Here is a 15,748-nt window from a genome sequence, read left to right on the forward strand (position 1 = left end):
CAGGCTTTTGATTTTGTTTTAATATTATCATTTTTCTTTCTTTTTGAGGGGGGAAAGGCAAGGATTATTTTTTAATTTTTTCAGTCTACTTTCTGACTTTGGGATTTATTTAAAGGCTAGGTTCATTACATTTCTAGGGGTAATGTTAGGGCTGAGCTTATGTCCTCTCAAGTCCTGATGTTGATTTCTTTCACTATTGTTGCTATTCAGTCATTTCAGTTAATGTCTAAATAACTATTTAATGTCAGTTAGTGTCTAATGATATCCCATTTGGGGTTTTCTTGGCAAAGATACTGGAGTGGTTTGCCATTTCCTTCTCCAGCTCATTTTATAGGGAAGGAAACTATAAGGGTTCTATTATTCTAATCCTCAAATACAGTTCAGTCTAGGAACTTGCAAGTTTTCAGTCTCCCAAAGTGGAGATATCATATCCAGGGAAAAATCTAATTGCTTCCAATGTGGAATGAGATCTACAAGTTCTTGACTTGGGTTTAGGTTTGAGCAACAGAACTGTGAGCTTGTCTAGTTTGAAATTTCAATAGATTGCTTCTCTGCTGGTTCACAGTGATAGAACTCCCCTTTAGTCTCTGATTCCTTGGCCTAGTTATTCTTCTCCAGACTTTAGACTGTTCTGGAAGCTGAAATTGAGACTAAACTTCTCAGGTCTGAGCCACACAGCTGCTGCTTGCTTCTGAAGTGTTCCTTGACTGATACACAGCAAATGGCTCACTCCTTACTCATAAATGCTACCCACAGGCACAGCTGTCCTTCTCAGTCTGCCCTGGATCTATGACATGGACCTGGATAGTGAGTGACAGAGCTGCCATCTGACATATGTTTCTATACCTTACACAAGTTTAGACTGGATCTAGGATTTCTTTCTTCCCCTGGTGCATGACCATATGCTAGAATACTCTGTGTGGCACATTCTTAGCCAGACCCCATTCCTACTGTTAACAGATCTCTCTGGTCTTTGGATTTGTCCTGGTCTGGAAAAATGGCTTGGTAAGATATTTTTCTCAGTTTTCCCAGTCGAGACCTGGCCTACTGCATTTCTAGAACCATTTGTATGAATTGTCAGGGGGGAGGGAGGAGGGTGTAAAGCTTGCTTTCCTTCTTTCTGGTGCTACTCCCCCATCTTGGCTTCTAGGGTAATGGGTTTTTAGAAACAAAACAAACAAACAAAAGCATTTTTGGCACATGTGTATTAAATTACTACTTAGAAACAGGATTGTAACCAGGGTCTGATAAAGCCTCTCAAGTAGATGAGAAAGATGGTGTAATGGAAAGAAATCTGAACTGACAGTCAAGAAACTTTCATTCAAATCTTTGCTCTAGCTATTTAATGACTAATGGCGCTTAATTTCTCAGTACCTCAGTTTTTTCATTGGTAAAAGAGGAATGATGTTACTAGTATGAGATATATCACAGTGTTGTTGAGGGAAAAGCACTTTGTCAACCCCAAAAAGCTATGTAAAATGAGTCTATTTCTATTACCACAGGTTTGATGATATAAGGGATCTTTGGGCAGTGACTCAGAGAGAGAGAGAGAGAGAGAGAGAGAGAGAGAGAGAGAGAGAGAGAAAGAGAGAGAGATATTCAACTCATTGGCACATACTTTCAACAAAAGTTACAATAACAAATAAGAGGTAGATTTAAATTTTCATTCTTCTATATGACTCTTCCATACTCTATATGGCCTCTAAGGTTCCCTTTTCCCTCTAAGGTCATCCCTAATCATTTTAGTTAGATATAACCTAAACATAATGTTTGCAGGGGAGCACAGTTTCCAATTTGTAACCTGCCCCCACACCTTGCCCTATATAGTTCCTATATATTCTATATAGTACTATCTCAGTATACACAAACACACACATATAGCAGTTGAGAGCTGATTAATAGTATACCCAAGTATGAAATATGGGACCTGCCTCTTCTATTTCCCATGCACAAGAAATACCCACACACATACATGAACACAGATACAGCTCACATGGTGCCAGTTCAGAATTAAATCAAGGTCTTAGATACACAATAAGCTCTCAAAGATTATTTCTCCCCTTTAGAATGACTTATACAATATTATTCAACTGAGGTCATCATCTTGACATTGTGGGTACTCCCATCACCAACCTAGATCACAGCTTTCCATGATCTTTAATTCTATGTCATTCTTGTTCATATATTCCCATGAGCCATCCATATAGAATTTCCACAATAGATTGATGGCATTCCTTCCTTTAGGGCTTTTTAACATTTTGTAGATAACCAGTGCAATCACTGGACTGTACAGATCTCATTTTCAATACAAAGCCAGTCCCCATCCTTTCAAGGGTCCTTTCTAGGAATCACTTGATGATGCCTTTTATTCCACTTCTTGGACACAAGTCATGGTGACCCCAAAAACTCAAAAAAAAAGTAAAAAAGAGATTATACTCTTCCCATGGACATAAAATGGCTCACATGAATACATCTGGAGATAATATTCCTTTCAGTCACCAAAATATTTTCCAGATTGTAAACACCTTCAGAAGAATATTATTTTAGTTAATACATGGTATAAACTTTTATTCAGATTTTTAAAATTGAGAAAATAAGCAAAAATGTATGAACTTACCATTATGCTCAGATTGAGATCCTTTGGATTATACACAGTATGAGAAAGGCCACGTTCTATGTACAATTTCATTCTTGTAAATTTTTTTGTAATTACTTGTTCTGTAAAATGACCAAGATATTTTTCAGGCATGAATATTTTCCCATCAAAATATTATCATTCATGGTGGTTAACATATAGCTCACATTTATGTAACCTTTTAAGGTTTACAAAACATTTAATTATTCTCATTTTATAAATGGGAAGCTAAAGCCAAGAGAAGTGAAATTATTTGATCTCAGTCACTCTGGTAATAAAATTAGTTCACTTTTATGTTTCAGGTATATTGTAGATTCAATAGACTCTGGGTCTGGCCTGGGAACATGACCAACATAGATAATTCATCTATGGAAAAAAATGTATATCAAGCCCCAAACAAATTATTTTTGACTGATCTCTTCATACATTTGAATCTGATTGCCTTTCTATTAAAATTGATTAATCTAGCAGTCACCAATCTTTTAATTTTATAAAAAGTCCAGCATAGAAATGTTGAACAAATATTTAGACTCCCACCAATGGGCTTGCTAAGACCTCTGAATCATAACTTTTGGGTTACCAACTATGTCAGGCCTTATTCTAGCACTAGGTCTGATGACCCTTTGTATACATGCAAGATGATCCACTATATAAAGTACTCAATCAAAGGTTCTAAGTGAATATTAATCTGTTTGCTATATTCATAGGGTCTTGAGTCACATTAGAAGTCCAGGGTGTGCACAAACTTTACCACCTGTGTTCAGTGGATTAACTCATGACTATCTGGAAGAGAGTTCCTCTGAAACCTATTCAAGCTCTTGAGATACAGGAAAATAGGGTCAAATTCAGTCACGAGATGAATCAGACTACCTCAAAATTTCTCTTTCTCTCTTGTTTGCCCCCTCAACTAATGACACTTCTCAAACATCACAAAGTGCAAATCTGAATATGGAGGTAATAAGTAACACCTTGATTCCCTGCTATTTACCACACTGGAAAGAATGGGAGCATTTCATAGACATGATAGATGGGACTTTTCTTGCACAAAAGGAGAAAGGTTCAAAATATTCTTTAGATTTACATCATCAGTATTCACATAGATTTAGAACAGCACAGCATCCCCCATTACTAGCTCTCTTAAGGCTTTGGTTAGACACACAGAACACCCTTTAATAATCCTTTTTTGAATATGTAAAACTTATATGGTGATTTCCTTCCTTTTTTTCTCCAAAATGTGGGATGCTGATATACTACATAATCACTCATTTCAAAAAGCATTTTCTGCTCAATGTAAAAAAATGAAATAAATAACTGATCAAGAGAGAAACTAATCAAGTCTACACATTTTAAAATTCTTAAACTTAAAAAATGACCATACAGTGGCAAGCAAGATGAAGACATAAGCTTAGAAGACAACAATGTGAAAAAAGCTGCAAGCAAGACTTCAAAGAAAGATGCTAATTGAACCCAAACCCAATATAAATTCCTGAGGAAATAAAAGAAAGAGATAAGAATGGTAGAGGAAAAATTGGGAAAAGAAATGAGAATGATGCAAGTTAATTATAAATAGAAAAAAAAACCTCTAAAACTTACAGGAAAAACTGCAAATTACTGCAGTGATTCTTCCTAATTAGCCAAGGAAACTAGCCCTAAAAAAAGGAGGGTTAACAACATAATGGGAATAATAAAAACTCACAAATTTGTGATGAGGATAACAGAATTATGGAATTGCAGTCCTAAAAGAACCTTAGAGATAAAACTGCCTAACATTTTACAGATGAAGAAACAGATTCAGAAATTGAAATATCCCAGAAATAAGATAATACATGTAAATTTCTCTTAAGAATTTACATTCAATACTTTTTTTAATTCCCATTGTGGAGAAACTCTAAATTTGAGGTAAAACCTATGGCTTAAATAAATTTCACCAAGATTTTGATGTGGAGAGGGAGGGGTGTCTGGTGGTGGGTTCTCCTCATTACATGTTTTCAAGCAAAAGAAAAATGATCTCTTGACAAGTGTGTACTGGAAAGGATTCTTTTTCAGAATCATGTTGGACTAGATGATCTCATGGAGTCCTTTTCAACTCTGGCATTCTGGGATTCTGATATATCACAAAATTTTTGGTGTGCTGATTAAATGTTTCTGTTCTCATAAATTTCAGTAAAGGTAAATGATTCATCCATTTTCTATCATTGTTGCTACATGACTCATGCAAGTTCTTTGTGATGTAGTTGCCCCACATCTTAACTTTTTGAAGAGGTCAATATTTATCATACAATCACATAGAAAGCTTATGGAATTTTTGAGCTAAATAGACATTAGAATCTGAGACCCAGAGAAGTTTAGTAACTTACTCAAAGGCACACAGCTTTGAAATTTGAGCCCATATCTTACCAAGTTCAAATTCAAATTGATCTTTTTATTGTGCACAAAGTAAAAGAAAGCTTCTGTTCTTCATTCATAGTTGCAGATGTATATTCTTTTGTTCTATGTACAATAAAAAGATTAATCTGAATTTGCACCCCTATGTTGTCAAGTATCACTTCCCTGACTTTCTTGGGAGCCTCATCATCAGTCATTATTGTATGGATATAGAATAAAGGAGTTTAAACTTATTTCTACCTTCAAATCTCTTATTTAATTCATTTTTATGCCCTGTCAAAATTAATTATTGTCTATGTATACAAAGAATTTTAGTCAAGAATATTTTACAGTTTCAATTTATAGGCAAGAAAATTGAGACTAAACAGCTAGACATTTTTTTTGTTCTTCGGGCTACAAATTCCCACATCCTCACCATGTTGATTATGAACCTCTTGATGGATTATAGATCATCAATGTTTATCCCAAGATGTGGTGTCCAGAACTTAGCACTGTGCTTTAGATGAGCACAGAGTACAATAGGTCTATAACTTACCTTCCTCTGAATATGATCCCTCTAAACAGCCTAAGACCACATCAGCATGCCTTATCATGTCACTGACTCATACTGAGATTCCAATCAACTAGAACCCCAAGAGCTTTTTCACATGAACTCTATTCTCACCACATATTTCCCCATGCTATATTTATGCTGTTACATTTTTAAATCAAGTACATTACTTTTACATTTATCCACATTTAAATTAATCATCTTAGCTTCGATTTTCTATCTTAGCCTGTCAAGATCTTTTCATATCCTGATTTTGTAAGCCAATATGTTAGCTTTATGTCTTCCATAAATTTCATAATTTCCATTTTTATACAAAATTTGGGTATACCAGTGATCAAACAGCAGTCAAAGGTTTGAAAGAAAACAGGTTAAAAGAGAAAATACTGATAGATGAAGACAAGCAAGGACCATAGATTACAACATTTTTATACTTGAAACTTGAAGTTTATATCTAGGAGTGCTGAAATCCTAAAATATTTTACATAGAGAATCCAATTTATTATCTCAATGCTAAAATGAAACTAGTAGAAGGAAAACAAGAATGGTCACCATTTATAAATATTTTTCCCAATGGAAGTCATAGACACTCCTTGTAGATTCACAGGGATATATATATTTCCATTTGTAAATCTCTAGTCTAAATGGTTCTGCATTTAATAATCAAGTTAGAAATAGGCAAATCTTACTGAGCTTCCAGTGTGTCCTATTATTCAGTTCAGATATAGTAACAAGATATGGACCCTCCATTGGTGTTGAGCTATCTCCAAGTTTGATAGCCAAAGAGATAGGATACTGGTTAAGTGGATACATAAAACGAAGAACCTGAAAATGAATTACAAGAGGACTTTTGAACACTGAATAAATATAATCATATTTATTTTAAACTTGCATATCAATTGTGCTTTCACTTCCATTTAGTAAATAATGTAATTTATTTAAAGTAAAATGTAGCTCAATTTTTTTCCCCACAGAATGGATTTAAAAAAAAAAATTCCTGTAGGATTTCAGGAAGTAAATAAAATGCCACTTTCTTGCCTCTAATTTCTCAAAACCTTGTAATCTATCTTTGAATCACATCACACAACTGAAACTCTCCTCTCCAAAGGTAGGCTATTATTCAAGAAAAGGCCAAATATGATATCCTTTTCTCAATGTAAATCCTTCTTAATTTCCATAAACAGCACTTGATACTGTTAACCTAATTTTCCTCTGAGATAATCTCTCTTCCATCAGGTTTTTTTGTGACAATTATTTCTTTTGTTTCTCCTCCTGATTTTTTGACTCTGCTCAGTTCCTTTTGCAGGATAATAATCCACATCACATCTCCTTACTTTGAGTATTGCCTGAAATTCTGTGCTGGAACATCTGCATTCTCTACTCTCTCCCTTTTAGTAGTCTCTTCAGCAATCCTTTTTTTCAATTATCATCTATATGCAGATGATTCCTAAAGACACACACCTAGATATAGAGGTAGATGTAGATATAGATACACACTACGCGCACGCACACGCACACACACACACACACACACACCACACATCCCTAGTTTCTCTCAAGCTCCAAATCCATTACTAATTGCCTGTTGGACATTTCAAATTGAATATGTCTTGGACCTCTGTGGGGACCCAAGGAAGCCTGATTCAGAACTCAGATAAATATCTCACAATGGGCACCTATAGAAGGCCCTTCTGGCTTTTTGTTAAACTTGCTCCTCGGGTCTTTTGATATGGGTTACTCTTAAAAGGATGTTGTTTGAGTTCTGAGACCAATAGGCTCTACCCCAGACTTTAACAGTTCAAAACCAAAATATCTGATTCTTAAGTGGTCAGTTCCTATGCAGATGTCCTTGATGATGGGGCTTTGGTTTCAGGCCTTGAAGTCAGTTCTCAAGAGAACTTTGTAATGTGACTGCATATGAAAGGACTCTTCCTAAGACTTTCTGGCACCTAGAGAACAAAAGCTTTATTTCTGTGCTAGTTCTAGGATATAACAGACTAAGATAATGATAAGAATACTTGAGTCTTTTTTATCTCATTGCTCAAAAATTCTTGTACTAAGAATCAATAAATGGAGTTCATGTTCTTCCTTGAACTACCCACATGGTCTGGTCATTTCTTATTTATGTCTCCGACCATGCTTAGTGCTGGACACTGAGACATGGAAGACATCTCAACTCAATATATCTAAAACAAAATTCATTCTTTTTCTTTAAACCTATCCCTTATCACAATCTCCCTATATCTTTCTAAGGAACCACTATTCTTCCTCTAATAAAGGTTCAAAATCACAAATTCAGTGCCTGGTTCTCCTTAATCCTATATGCCATCTTGTTTCTTCTACTTCTTTTCATCTCTCACATTCATCCTTTTTTCCATTGATAAGCTACCATCCAATTTTAACTCTCATCAGCTATTATCTGGACTACTGAAATAGCCTTCTAATTGCCTTCCCTGACCCCAGTCTCTTCCCTCTTTAATAGCACTCCAAAGCTACCAAAGTGACATTTCTACAGCACAGATTTGACCATGTCAGTCCCCTGATCAATAAATTCAGTAGGTTCAAATACTAAACTGCTTTTTTTTTTTTTACATTTTAAACCCTCCACAACCTAATTCTAATCTATTTTTCCTGTCTTTGTATATATGCACTCTATGGTCCAACCGAACTGGCCTTCTTTCTGTTCCATGGACAGGAAACATCATCTCTTGTCTCTGTGCCTTTGGGCAGGTTCTTCCTCCTCACCTCTTCCTTCACTATCTCCTCACAACTCCCTCACAGAATCTTTAGTGCCCTTCAAAATGCATTTCAAAATTCACCTTCTACATGAAGGTTTTTTGGATAATCCATGCTGCCAGTGACCCTCCATTACCCTGAATTTGTTTTGCATGTATTTTGTATGTACTTATATGTCCAAATTTCTCCTTCTCTATAGGCTGTAGGCCCCTTGAAGAACAAGGTTTGTTTCATTTTTGTCTATTTATCCCCAGTGATTAGCAAAATATTTGGATATGTGCTTTATGCTTGTTGATTTGTTAAGTGATTACATATGGAAATTTTCAATACTTTTTGATTGGAGACAGAGAGAATATTGAAACATGAAGATCTGTCATCAGTTTCAAACTCTCATTTCACAAATGAGGGAACAGCCCCAGAGAAGTGGGGCATATTGCCCAAGATTACCGCAACCCAATTATGATAAGAATAGCAAGCATTTAAATAATTTTAATAACTTTATAAATATACTTTAATAAAAATAATAAAATTTAGCATAATATGTAAATAAACTTTTAAAATGTAATCTTATTTTAAACTCAGAACAAATCTGAGGGAAAGGTGCTGTTATTATCATTTTAAAGATAAAGAAAAAGAGGAAGACAGAGGTTAAGTGACTTGCCTAGGTTTCATAGCACACAGGATCCCACAATAACTAATGTTTGAACTCATATTTCAACTCAAGTCTTGTTAAGTCCAGGTCCAGCACTCTATTGCAGAACTGAGTCAGGATTAGAATTTACCTTTCTGTTATCTGAGTATATAGTATATCAGTCAGAAGAACTGGACTCAAGTCTCAGCTGTGCCATTTATTAAATTTGTAACTTTAAGCAAATCATTTCACTTCTCTTAACCTCACATTTTCCTCTATAAAATGAAAGCACTTGCTTAGATAATTGCTAAGCTCCCTTCTAGCTCTCACGTATCTGAGTCAGATTTTATGTTTTCTTGAATGAAAAGGCATTGGTGAGATAAAAATATTTTCTGGCTTGAGTAAAGTCTCAAATAAAGTCTACTGTATGGTAGGGAATGCAGAATTGTACTGGATAGAATGAAGAACTGGTGAACATTGGGACCTCACTCTATGTAAATGGATTCATCAGGAAGCATGGGACTAAGTTGTCAAGATCCTTAAAATCAATGGTGAGGAGTTTTAATCTTAATTGGAAAGTAATACCAGTCAATGATAAGATCTAGAGCTAAAGTGACTTAGAACTGCCTGAAAATGAAATGACTACCTTTAATTCAAGAAAAAAAAAATTATATATTACTGCATGAAAGACATTGTGGTAAGTAGTTGGGAAGGTCTCCATCAATGGAGTTCAACTAGAAGTTGAAAAACCACTTGGGAAAATCTCTGAGATATATATGGAAGATATCTTCCATAGTAGTCACTCTATAAATCTATGACCCTGAAGTGGGTAATAAGTGAAATAGCTACCATATGACATCTGTTTCTGTTCCCAGGACTAGTTCAAGGGTCCTTTGGAATAACTTTCTACTCTCTGATTCTTGCCATGGTGCTCTCTATTGGCTCCCTTTCCATCCCTGGGTACCAGAAAGTTCCCCATTCCCACAGTGGCTGCTACTGCTGTCCCACTGCACTCCTGGCCATCCCCCACCTCAGTGTCCCCAGACCTTTCTGTTTTTGTAAGCTTCCTGGGCTGGAAAAAATTCTCACTGTGACTTTTTCTTGTCTTTACTGATCACAATTCAGCCTGGCATGTTTTCCAGGTTATTATGAAGTAAAATAGGCAAAAAAAAATGTTCCTTTTCCTTCTGCCATCTTGCCTCTGCTCTGCCCTCTCTCTTAATCCCATGTTTTCTTTAGGATACCACCTATTGAGTTTAATGTATTTTTTATGTGAAACTCTTTCTGTTTGTATGGGGGAGGAGAGAAGAATCATATTACTTTGCTCAGTTCCCTATGAAAGTGAGATTCATGTGAGACCAGCTCAGGCCATCCTTTCTTTCTTATTTGTATACTTGTCTTTATGTGTGCCTCTACTATGTGAGATAACAAGTTCTATTCAATCCCTCTTCTTCCCCCATGTATTACTTTTCACCTACCTTAAGATCCTCAAAACATAACAAAATCACTCCCAGGTTCAATGTAATATTTAACTCCCTTCATGACTCTTGAACACCTTGGGTTCTGAGGGCATACATTTTTTTCTCCTAATAAGGGTGCTAACTCTTTATAATTGCATAGGTCCTTATAATTGCTGATGTATATTTAATTTTCTGTTTCTTTTGACTTTTGGGTTTGTGTTACAAAGTACCTAAAAAGCTATTTTTTTTCATTAATAATGCTTGGAGAGAGACTTCCAGGAGCCAAGAAAGATGGCAGAATAAGAAATAAGTAGCTCTCACTATCCTTTATTGACCTCCAAAAATCCAGAAAATATTGCCCTAGGAAAAACCCTGGAACAGCTAAGCCAGCAGAGTAATGGGGTGCAGCAGTCTTTTAACCTAGGAAGCTTGGAGGATTAATGGGAAAGATCCCTCTTGCTCCAGGGGAAGGTAAGCAGTATAGGACAGGAGGCATCTCAGCAAGCTATCAGCATGCCCCACTTCAGCAAACCAGCAGGAAATCCTGAGCCCCAGGGTGGTGGATCAGGCAAGCACCAACACCAAAATCTCCTTTTCCTCCCCCTTCAGTGCCTTGGCACAGGCAGAAGAAAAGGTAGACTCACACACCCAAACATCCCAGTGTTTCAATTCAACTTCAGGAAGCACAACTAAAGGCAGGAAAGTGTCCTCTAGCAGTCAAACTTTCTGGCATTTTGGGGCAGCCATCCTCCAGGGTCCAGATGCTTCCCTCTCCCCCACCCTGAGAACTTCAGTGTTGCTGACTTCAACTCAGCACCAAGGAAGCTGCCAGACCCCCAACAGTCTCCAGTTGCCAGCACCTGAGTTACCAGCACACAAAGCCAGTGACCAGGTCCCTGGCCCCAGAACAAGAAACTTGGGTCAATGCCCCCTGTGCTCCAGAAGAAGAGCTCAACTTTAAAAGTCAGGTAATAGGCAAAAAAACATGAGCAAAAAGGAGAAATGGACAATGACCATAGATTCTTACTGTGGGGACTGGGAAGAGCAAAACGCAAATTCAGAAGAGTACAACATTGTGAATATACCCACATCTGAAACTTCAAAGGGAAATAAGAACTGGTCTCAAGCCAAAAAAAAAAAACTCTTGGAAGAGATTAAGAAGGATTTCAAAGGCCAAATAAGAGAAGTAGAAGAAAAATTCAGAAAAGAAATGAGAGGTGTACAAGACAGAGGCAATAGCTTGGAAAAGGAAAAACAAAAATTGATTGTAGAAAACAACTTCTTAAAAAGTATAATTGGTCAAATGGAAAAGGAAGCACAAAACTCACTGAAGAGAAGAACTCCTTAAAAAGTAAAATGGGTCAAATGGAAAAGGAAGTTCGAAAGCTAATTGAAATAAACAATGTGTTAAAAATTAGAACTGGGCAAGTGGAAGCTAATGACTATGAAACAAAAAGAATCAGTCAAACAAAATCAAAAGAATGAAAAAAGAGAAGAAAACACAAAAAACTTTATTGTAAAAACAACTGACCTAGAAAATAGATCCAGGAGAGATAATCTAAGAATTATTGTTCTACCTGAAACCCATGAGAAGAGAAAAGGAGGAAGCAGAAAGAGGCACAAAGACTGCTACTTTTCAGGTATGTTATGGTAAAGTTTCCTTAAATGTATAAGTGTGTTGCTGACATCCTTGTTAACTCTCAAATTTAGTGATTCTGTGATTTTGATGGTGGAGAGATCAGAAATCTTTAAATTGGATAACACACATTTTGGAACTTGATATTTAACTCTATTCAACACTGTGAAAGTCCTCAAACTCCATTTGCCTCAGTTTCCTCATGTATGTGTAATAGTGGCAGTTTTCACCCCTACCACTATTAATGTAATCACAGAAGGCCAAGACAGTTTGATTAAAATAACTGCAAGATCAAAACAAACTTGAGGTTTTACAAAGATTAACAAAAGGGCTATTGTCAATATTGGATGGAATGATAGATACACTAATATGTTGTTTGTGGAGCTTTCAAATAGTACAACCATTTTGAAAAACAATTTGGAATTATGCAATTTGAAGAGACTAAAATATCCATAACCATTGAACCAGAGATGCTATTACTGGGTTTATATCCTATTAGGTGGCACAGTAGATAGAGTTTTAAACCTGGAATCAGGAAGACTCATCTTCCAGAGTTCAAATGCGACCTCAGACACTTATTACCTGTGTGATAATAGGCAGGTCACTTCACCTTGTTTGCCTCCATTTCCTCATCTGCAAAATGAACTAGAGAAGGATATGGAAAACCACTCTAGTATCTTTGACAAGAAAACCCAAAATGGGGAATCAAGCATGACTGAAACAATTGAACAACAACAAGCCTAAGAAAGCATTGATAAGAAGAAAGTCCCCATATACTGATAATCATTAAGTATCATATTTTTGGCCAAAGTCTAAATTATTCAAACAGATTGTTTGCCTCGCTTTAAAAATACCTTTTTCTATTCAGAAACTCCAGAGACCAGATAAGGCCGTAAGTAGGGTTTCCCCCTATCTTGGCACATACTACATCCTGAGATCAAAAATTCCAAATGGGCCCTCTGAGTGAGTTTGGAGAATACCTCTTCTTATGTCAACAAAGTCATACAAGGCTTATTTTATGGCCCTTAAGGATGAGACCCTTAACTTGAGGCATTAACTTGAGTAATGGGATTTTTCCTTATCTTAATATTTTTGGACATATACTATGTAATGGAATGTTAATAGTAAAGAAAACACAGATATCCTGGATCATATTTTCAATTGACACTTTCTCAACTCTCTTGTTTTATTGTATTTACCATCTATCCAATTAAGAAAATGCTTTTCTCATACAATGATTAGACATTTATGGGGATCATAAATTTGTGTGATACAGCCACCCTGAATTGTGATCGTTCTAAAATGTATTTAAGCTTTTTCATTTGTTTTTTCAGTAGTGAAACTTAGGCTGGCTCGTTGTACAAGTCTGCTAGTTTTAAGAGAATAAATGTTGTAACTGTATATTACTACTTGTTTGTCTCCTTTAACCAAACTTTTAAAAGGTTGACAATACCAAAATATTTACAGTAGCACTTTTTTTGACAACAAAGAATTGGAAACAAAGTAAATGCCCATCGATTAGGAAACAGGTAAATGAATTTTGTTATATTAACATAATAATGTGCTATAAAAATGTATGTGATGAATACAGAGAGGTTTGGAATGATCAATATGAACTGATGCAGAGTGAAGTAAGCAAAGCCAAAAATAACAATATACACAGTACCTATAACCACGTAAATGGAAACAACAACCATACACCAAAATTTCAAAAGATAATGCAATAAAATGATAAATATGAAGCATCACTCAAGTGAAGATATATGAAAGGACACTCCCAATCCATCCTTTCATGGAGGTGGAAGATTCATAGACATTACACATTAGAGACATTTTAAAATTTTTTCAATGTATTAATCTGTTGTACTTATTTTTTCCTCTTTTTCTTTTCTTTTTCTGTCTTAAATATGTGTGTGTGGGTGTGTGTATTAAATAGAATGACTGTCTACAAAGGTGAAGGGGAGGGGATGTTTGGAATAGCTATGATGATATAAAAAAAAGACCAATAAATGTTTATTTTTTAAAAAAGAAGAAATTATTTAAATCATTGTATGAATACTGATGATGATACACAGAATTATCTGGTGATTCAATTAAAGAATAAGACATCTCTGACCTATGCATAACAAAGCAAATTAGTTCAAAACCATCATGTTCAGTAGTAGGCCAGGCAAGTGGTGGTACTATCTAGTGCTGAAAGACTCCTCAGAAATAGGTGTTTTCAGGGGAAAGGGATCAAGTTTCTTACTAATCCTCCTCCCCCACTGATTGACCAGGTTAACACTATCACTTTATGAACTTCAAAAAGTCTTAAGACACAAAGTGGGTCACAATGTCCATAAGTAACAATGACTGATATCACTGTACATATTGGGAACTAAGAAACGCCAAGGGCAAACTATACACACCATGGAAAGTCAACTTCAGGACTCTATAAAAGTCCTTTACTCTGTGCCAAGTAAAGAAGGCTACACCTAGGTGAAATACATGATGCATTCACAAAGAGAGGATAGAACTATCAGTAACTGGGGATTATGAGATTTTGCTTTGGCCATATGAGCTGTTGAAATTTGAGTCCACTCTTCCCAGGAATCCTCTATGTGAAAGGAGTATATACTTAGTATGGAGAGATGTTACTATAACTATCCTTTCTATACCACCTTAGTAAACATCCACTTACCTCCCAAGAATCCTCCCAAGGATATTATAAAGATAAGATGAGGTAATATAGGCAAAGCAATTTGCAATCCTTAAAGTGATATAAATTCATTACTGTTATTATTAGTAGTGGTATTATACAAAATTCTTTGGGAGCATAGATGGTTTATGCTAATATCCTAGGAAATCCCATCATTTCCAAAATGCTAACAAACAGGCATCATCCAAAGACTTATGATAACATTCACTATAATTCCTTGGGTAGTTACACTCAGTGAGTGGATGAATGGAAGAATAAATGAACAAATCCACAAACAAATGAATAAATGGATAGAAGCTGATAATGGCGATAGGAAACTATTGAAGATGATTATCATCCCTTGTTTCCCTTGTTCTTCCTTGATTATCTAGATGTGATGGAATCCTAATGAAGCTGCCCCACCCCCAATGTTATAACTTCCTTATGACCAGCAGTCATGTCCTGATTTAACTACAAAATTTGACTTTAAACACACTACTGCTCCCAGACTCATTCATAGGCCTCCCTGAACAGCTGATCCACTGCCACTACCTAGCCACTGCCTCCCCCAACTCCAATTCAATATCCTAACTTCCTCACATATGCCTCACCAGAATAACAGACATGTCTATGAACTCATATTTCTCAGAGAAACAGCAGGTATGTCCATGCACTCAACCACTCATCCATCTAATCTAACAGGACCACAATAGCCAGTCAATCAGAAAGCTGCACCACCAGAATACCTGAGCAGGATATGGACCGCAAATCAATAGAACAGATTTTCCCTAAGTAGGCACTTGTGCAATAATAGCAAAGGGTGTCTTTTAGGTGAATTTATGATGTAGAGAGACTTGCTATAATATCATATATTAATGCTCCCCCCCCAAAAGGTTTTTTTTTTTTTATGCATTGTGAGTAATCATATGCACAGTTCCACCAAGGCTGGGACCCCTCCTCCATTACATAATCCCTTAATAAACCCCTCCCTTATTACCTAATCCCTTGACAAACCTCTCCTGCCTTTTGTTTCACAATTTC

At 36.0% G+C, this 15,748-nt stretch overlaps 1 protein-coding gene across 1 annotated transcript in view; it reads right to left on the minus strand.

Moving 5' to 3' along the window:
• LOC138175288 (cation channel sperm-associated auxiliary subunit beta-like) overlaps positions 1 to 15,748 on the minus strand; it is a 214,697-nt gene that overhangs the window by 14,908 nt on the left and 184,041 nt on the right. The window contains exons 17-18 of the mRNA XM_069105681.1: positions 6,257 to 6,392; positions 2,618 to 2,718 (exon numbers count right to left, since the gene is read on the minus strand). Of these exons, the coding sequence (XP_068961782.1) occupies positions 2,618 to 2,718; positions 6,257 to 6,392 (237 nt within the window). The remainder of the gene's footprint in view (positions 1 to 2,617; positions 2,719 to 6,256; positions 6,393 to 15,748) is intronic.

The sequence above is a fragment of the Petaurus breviceps genome, unplaced genomic scaffold (assembly GCF_028583685.1).
Source record: "Petaurus breviceps papuanus isolate PSGF00001 unplaced genomic scaffold, PetGlider_PUasm1.0 77, whole genome shotgun sequence".
In the NCBI taxonomy this organism is placed as follows: Eukaryota; Metazoa; Chordata; class Mammalia; order Diprotodontia; family Petauridae; genus Petaurus; species Petaurus breviceps.